At 33.9% G+C, this 7,548-nt stretch overlaps 1 protein-coding gene across 1 annotated transcript in view; it reads left to right on the forward strand.

Annotated features, from left to right (window-relative positions):
- Nucleotides 1-5,447, forward strand: part of LOC149208269 (uncharacterized) — a 38,514-nt gene extending 33,067 nt beyond the window's left edge. Inside the window, exon 2 of the mRNA XM_089398284.1 lies at nt 4,958-5,447. Coding sequence (XP_089254410.1) covers nt 4,958-5,407 — 450 coding nt within the window. The 3' untranslated portion in view covers nt 5,408-5,447. The remainder of the gene's footprint in view (nt 1-4,957) is intronic.
- Nucleotides 5,448-7,548: the final 2,101 nt, after the last annotated feature.

The following is a 7,548-nucleotide window of genomic DNA, read 5'->3' on the forward strand; positions in this document are numbered from 1 at the left end:
ATAATAGAAATGACACAAAGAAATGCTTCCACATCCTCATCATTTCTTGAGAGTGCATCTGCAACAACATTTCTCTTTCCTTTTTTGTAGATGATTTCAAAGTCATAACCCTACATATTTGTCACCCATTTTTATTACTCTTCTGAAGATAATATTTTTTCCAAAATTTATTTAAGGCTATCATGATACATTTTTATGTTGAAGTGTCTTCCCATTAGGTATGGTCTCTATTGCTTTAGTGCATGTAGTATTGCTAACATTTCCTTCTCATAAATAGGTTTATGTAAATACTTTCCTTTGATTGGACGACCTTCAAAAGCAATGGGCCTTCCTTCTTGCATTAAAACAACACCAATTCCATTTCCTGAGGCATCACATTACACAATAAAGGTTTTTGTGAAGTCTGGAATAGTTAAGACCGGTGCTTGGCACATTTCCTCTTTAAGATGTTCAAAGGCCTTAGTTGCTTCTAGAGTCCAAGAAAATGCATCTTTCTTCAGTAATGATGTTAGAGGTGCCGCTATTCTCCCTTAATTCTTAACAAACTTGTGAGAATACCTTGTCAACCCAAGAAATCCTCAAAGATGCTTTATGGTTGTGGGGATTTTCCATTCCTTAGTGCCTTTAATTTTGTTAGGGTCTACCTTAACACCCTCATGAGATACAATATGACCCAAAAATTCCACCTCCTGTACTCCAAAGAAACATTTTGAGGTTTTTGCATATAATTGTTTCTCCACCAATAGTTTGAGAACCCTGCCAACATGTTGAACATGATCCTTCCAAGACTGGTTGTATATTAGTATATCATCAAAAAATACCAACACAATTTTTCTAAGGAAGGGTTTGAAAATGGAATTCATCAAAACTTGAAATGTGGAAGGTGCATTAGTAAGGCCAAAAGGCATGATCAAAAATTCATAATTACCCTCACAAGTTCTTAATGTTGTTTTCAGAATGTATTCAGTCTTCATTCTAATTTGATGATATCCTGAATGAAGATCCAACTTGGTGAAGTAAATTGTTATATGTAATTCATCCAATAATTGATCAATGACATGAATGGGAAATTTATCTTTAATAGTGAGCTTGTTGGACTCCCTATAATCTGCACAGATACGCCATGACCCATCCTTCTTGTGCACCAATACTACTGGAGCAGAGAAATAAATTTGACTAGGTTGAATTATACCAGCCTCTAGCATTTTTGTAACCATACATTCAATTTCACTTTTTTGGGCATAAGGATATTTGTAAGGCTTGATATTTGGAGGAGCACTTTCTGGAATAAAATGAATAGCATGATCATCATGATCACAAATAGGTGGGAGACCTTTAGGAGTCTCAAACACCTTGGAATGATTTTCCAATACTTTTTGGACATCTCGAGAAATAGATGATTTTGAGGTTTGAACCTCTAGTGAGCATAATTGTGTAATTACGCCTTGTTGTTATTTATTCAGTAGATTTTCATGCCATTAGAGATGAGTATCTTTCTTGTTTTCCCTACGATACCTCTTAAGTCAACTTCCTTCCTTCCCAAAAAAATTTCAAGAAAATTTCTTGAAAATTGAAAGTTATCATCCCCAAAGATTGTAACCATTTGACTCCTAGTACACCATCAACACCACCCATTTGAATGGAAAACATTGGACTATTCAATAAATATTCGCCCATGGTTAGCTTGATATTATGGAACATTCCCAATTAATTTATAGTTCCTCGATTTGCAACCATCACTTGACACGGTGGTGCTAGATATAGGAAGAAATTCAATTCCTTGGCTATCTTACAATGAATAAAATTATGGATACTACCTGTTGGGTCTTGAAATTTTCATTCATTTCCATTACACTTTCACTATTATATCCATTATATCACCTCCATTTTACCTTCATTTCACTACCATGTCACTACATTCATCTCACTTTCATTATCATTGGGTCACATTTATGTTTTTCCAAACTTTATTAATTCTTAGCATTTTTAAGTGAATTTGTGGTTAAAAAATAGAAAATAATGTGCATATGCTTATACCTAACAAGTGGGATGAGATTGTTGACATGTGTAGGTCAAAAGGAAGCTTCTAGAAGACCTTTATGTGACATCCTAAGGCCAAATTCGAATTTGAGTGGAGAGGATCATGGGATCATGAGGATATGTGTCACATTTCCTATTTGTATTGAAACTCTAAGAAGACATGTGTCTTATCATTTCCTATTTTGATTAGAACTCTAAAGGTATAGGGAGAGATTCATGGACTCTTATTAATGAGACGACTTCTCATATTTTTGTATAAATAGGAGATCTCTCTCATTCATTTGGTAGCTTTTGAAAGCTTTGGAAGCTTTGAAAACTTTGTTAGCTCATCTTGTTGTACTTTGTAATTTTGAAGAATTTGAATAAAGCTTTGAGGTTCTCAACATGGAAGGAGATGTGAAGTAGATGTCATGGAGCATATTAGAATGTAAGGTAGAGTAGATTTTATTTTGTAGTTTTGCTTTGATTTCATTCAAGTATGTCATTTTATTGTTTTCAAGTTTAATAGTTTAGATTTTCCATTCATGCAAGTGTGTTCAACTGGTTGATTGTAGATTTATCTAACTGTGTAATCTATGCTTAGCAAAATAGTCCAAGAAAGTATTTTCCAATTGGTGCTTGGAGCATTAGAGCACACAGTAGATTAGTTTTCCTTTACATGTTTTGTATTTAATTTTGTTGCAATTTCATTTTTAGTTTTAGAACAATAAAGTATTGAATCCCTCCGAATGCTATCACAAGGAGGTAGTTCTCCCAAATTGTATTGCGGAGTGATAAAACACTTCATTTAGCTGTTATAGTAGATTAGTTGCAATTTCACTTTCAGTCTTAGTCTTTCATTTAAATTTCATTTTCAGTTTTAGAACAATGAAGTATGGAGTCCCTCAAAATGCTATCACAAGGAGGTAGTTCTCCCAAAATTGTATAGCAAAGTGATAAAACACTTCATTTAGTTGTTATCATTTTTGCTTTCATTTCATAGACATTTTGCCAGCTTAGATTAATCTAACTATTCAAAGTTTTGATTTGTTTTTATCTAATGTTCATTTCCTTTTCTCCCTTCTTTAGAAATTAGATTTTAACATTAAAAGAGATTTAGTTGTCCATTAACATTTAGAGATTTCATTTAGAAGCATAACTTTTCTTTCTTAGATTAATTTCCTTAAGCATGAGAAACAAAACCCCCAAAAACAACATAAACTATAAAACAACGAAGTAAGAGAAAGGTTAACTAAGCACATATAGTGCATCACATTTCATCAGTTTACGATATCCGGATTGATAATTTATGTAGAGCAATTTAGGACACTAAATTGAATAGACATTTTGGCGCCATTGTTGGGGAAGTGTAATTAGGAGACCTTATTTCTTACATCCAAAAAAATTAATAATTTCTTGAGTATGCTCTCCTCCTGCACTTTGTGTGATCTAGAGGATCATAAAAATAATTTTTATGTTAAAAAAAAATAAATTCATCATTTCATTTGATTCAATGAAAAAACAATAAAAATCCAACTGCTTTGATAGGTTTAGCTGTCCAAATTGACTGGTTACGGTTTGTAGTGACCCTCAAAACACGGTGTCCTATTTAATAAGATTTTGCAAATTAGCTACGGAACGCAGCCTTGTTCCACAGCAAACTATGTGTTCCATAGCTATTTCCAAGGTTTAGCAGGTTACAGGTGTCAAATGAAGAAACCGACCACATGGGCATCTCTAGAATCGTCCCGACATGGATCCTATCCTAGTCACCCAACCCAGATCGATAAAAAACCAGCTTAAGACCTCAGTCAAAGTCCTGTTTTCAGTACATTTACCTTGAAGTCTTTGTTGCCTGAAATTGAGAACCATTAATCATTTTTATAAAAATTTCACAATTTCAGAGAAAAGAAAGAGGAAACAACCAATGGCTATCTCCAATCCTAGTTTCCACTGTGGCCTCAATAGAAAACCTGCATTCCTGTTTGAGCTTTGGCCTTGAAACAAACCTGCAAAAACATTAAAAAAAAAAAAAACCTGCAATATAAACAATCTGAGCTACGATCTTCAGCAAAAGTATTAAATTGTTGTTTTAAAATATCTAAGGAACAAATTTAATTAAAAAAAAAAACAAGCACCACAACAATTGTTTAGCAACCAGTTGGGTAGAGTATCGTTAGGTCATACGCTTGCCAGATTCGCTCGTTTACCATTAAACACAAGTGTTCAGATCACCGATTATCGAGAACCTTACTGATGGAAACTATATCATCGAAACTGGCTGGTTCATTTGTTGTTGTCTATGCTATGATTGCATTTGAAAACAATTTTTTTTTTAAATTGATTTTACAGAAGATGTAATTGACAAAAACCCAGAACTGTAAAAAACGTCAAACTTTAACTGCACATTCAGGCCAAACGAAGATGAATTAAGAAAAAAAAAAAACATGGGTTTTTTCAGGGATGGGGTCAATTAGATAACCTAAAAATTTGTTTGAAGAATTTCGCAACGCTTTGGGAGAATTTCTCAGTTCTTTGAAGCCCCTTTTGGCATGCCGCGTGAGGAAAAACGGATTTTATTTAATGAACAGAGTGTTGTTTTAAACACGGCACACTTCATGAATGCTGTTTGAATACGACACGTTTGAGGAAATCAAATTCGATTTGAAAACTAAACATTCATATGGCAAATCTAAAGAGTCCAATATGAATCACGCCATGCCTCCTGCCTTAATGCTAACAATCTCATGTCCGTTTTTAACTCGTACTTCACCATTACACCTGTTTAACGGCTAACTACATGACTTATCCCAATTGAATACAACTCTTCCAAACTAATCTTTCATTTTCAACCAAACTTCTCCAACACTCTGTTAACTCATACCAACCCTCATTCTGTTTTTGACTCTCTGTGCATAACAGTCACTTGTTTTCACAGCAAGAAATAGTTTCCCTATATCAATGGTTTTGTGCACTTGATCGTAATGGGAAGGGGCTTATTTCAGCAGATGAATTCTTATCTGTTCTAGAGTTTGCAGTGAATCCACTTTCTCAAAGATTGCTGAGAATGTTGGATGGTTTGAAATTCAATGATTTCTTAGTTTTTTTATCATCCTTCAGTTCCAGAGCAAGTATTCAACAAAATATTGAATTCATCTTCAAGGTTTATGATTCAGATGGCAGTGGGAAGGTGACACTCGAAGATATACTCGAAGTGTTGCGGGATTTGACAGGATCTTTTATTTCTGAAGAGCAGCGGCAACAAGTTGTGGGTCAAGTTTTGGAGGAAGCAGGATATTCAAAAGATTGTGGTTTGACAGTTGAAGATTTTGTCAAGATTCTTGGCATGTCCAGATTGAAGATGGAGGTTGAAGTGCCGGTGGATTGAAGCTCAGTGGCCATGCCCACGTTGCTCCATATATTCTTCATTTATTGTCTCTTTAGCACTTTGTAATCGGAAGCTCAGCTTTGGCATCTATGCAAACTGTAATTCCTTTCAAAGTTGCATATAGGTGTGCGTGATGCCTGCCCAACCTTACTAAAACCTCTTTATTTTGTCCAAGATGGGTTACCTACATTTGTTGGAGAGGGAATTGAATATAATGTATAAAGTATCCATCTCAAGAAGATTATGATCAGAATTTTCTAGCCACCACACATACAACTCATCCATTTCAAAGGGTAAGTTAAGGTACGTCATTTTCTAACTTTTAACCATAGAATTCCATAAAAAGCTAGAATGATAATTGTTGGAAAAACATTTCTCTTCCTCATTTCATAAAATTACCAATACCATCAATTGGGGGGGGGGGGGGGGGGGGGAATACATTAATTTGGGGGGGGGGGGGGGGGGGGGGGGAGGGAATACATTCATATTCATATATTTCCATGTTCATATCATATTTATAAGCCCACATACTTCCAAAATATATTAACTATTACATTATTATTATGAGCATACAATGGCTTTTCAAAAGTGCTTAAAGGATAATTGGATACAAACACAATTATGGTTGTCACACAAGAACCAACTATCATGCAATCCAATAAATATATACTTTGCAACAATAATCAAATTATCATTATGCAAAGTTAAGCCAAAGCTCAAGGATCAAAAGAATTAATGTAATATATATTGCATGAGGACATGTAATAGCTTGAGTTGGGGGGTATGTTGGGTCTTGAAATTGTCATTCATTTCCATTACACTTTCACTATTATGTCCATTATATCACCTCCATTTCACCTTTATTTCACTACCATGTCACTACATTCATCTCACTTTCATTATCATCGGGTCACATTTATGTTTTTACAAACTTTATTAATTCTTAGAATTTATAAGTGAATTTGTGGTTAAAAATTAGAAAATAATGTGCATACGCTTATACCTAATAAGTGGGATGAGATTGTTGACATGTGTAGGTTAAAAGGAAGCTTCTAGAAGACCTTTATGTGGCATCCTAAGGCCAAATTCGAATTTGAGTGGAGATAATCATGGGATCATGAGGATATGTGTCACATTTCCTATTTGTATTGAAACTCTAAGAAGATATGTGTCTTATCATTTCCTATTTGATTAGAACTCTAGAGGTATAGGGAGAGATTCATGGACTCTCATTAATGAGATGACTTCTCATCTTTTTGTATAAATAGAAGATCTCTCTCCTTCATTTGGTAGCTTTTGAAAGCTTTGGAAGCTTTGAAAACTTGGTTAGCACAACTTGTTGTACTTTGTAGTTTTGAAGAATTTGAATAAAGCTTTGAGGTTCCCAACATACAAGGAGATGTGAAGTAGATGTCATGGAGCATATTAGAATGTAAGATAGAGTAGATTTTATTTTGTAGTTTTGTTTTGATTTCATTCAAGTATGTCATTTTATTGTTTTCAAGTTTAATAGTTTAGATTTTCCATTCATGCAAGTGTGTTCAACTGGTTGATTGTAGATTTATCTCTGTGCAATCTATGCTTAGCAAAATAGTCCAACAAAGTATTTTCCAATTGGTGTTTGGAGCATTAGAGCACACAGTAGATTATTTTTCCTTTACATGCTTTGTATTTAATTTTGTTGCAATTTCATTTTCAGTTTTAGAACAATAAAGTATTGAATCCCTCCAAATGATATCACAAGGAGGTAGTTCTCCCAAAATTGTATAGTGGAGTGATAAAACACTTCATTTAGCTGTTATAGTAGATTAGTTGCAATTTGACTTTCAGTCTTAGTCTTTCATTTAAATTTCATTTTCAGTTTTAGAACAATGAAGTATGGAGTCCCTCAAAATGCTATCACAAGGAGGTAGTTCTCCCAAAATTGTATAGCAAAGTGATAAAACACTTCATTTAGTTGTTATCATTTTTGCTTTCATTTCATAGACATTTTGCCAGCTTAGATTAATCTAACTATTCAAAGTTTTGATTTGTTTTTATCTAATGTTAATTTCCTTTTCTCCCTTCTTTAGAAATTAGATTTTAACATTAAAAGAGATTTAGTTGTCCATTAACATTTAGAGATTTCGTTTAGAAGCATA

Source organism: Pinus tabuliformis, chromosome 1_2 (genome assembly GCF_031772625.1).
Source record: "Pinus tabuliformis cultivar Carrire ecotype Pingquan chromosome 1_2, CPIR1, whole genome shotgun sequence".
NCBI lineage: Eukaryota > Viridiplantae > Streptophyta > Pinopsida > Pinales > Pinaceae > Pinus > Pinus tabuliformis.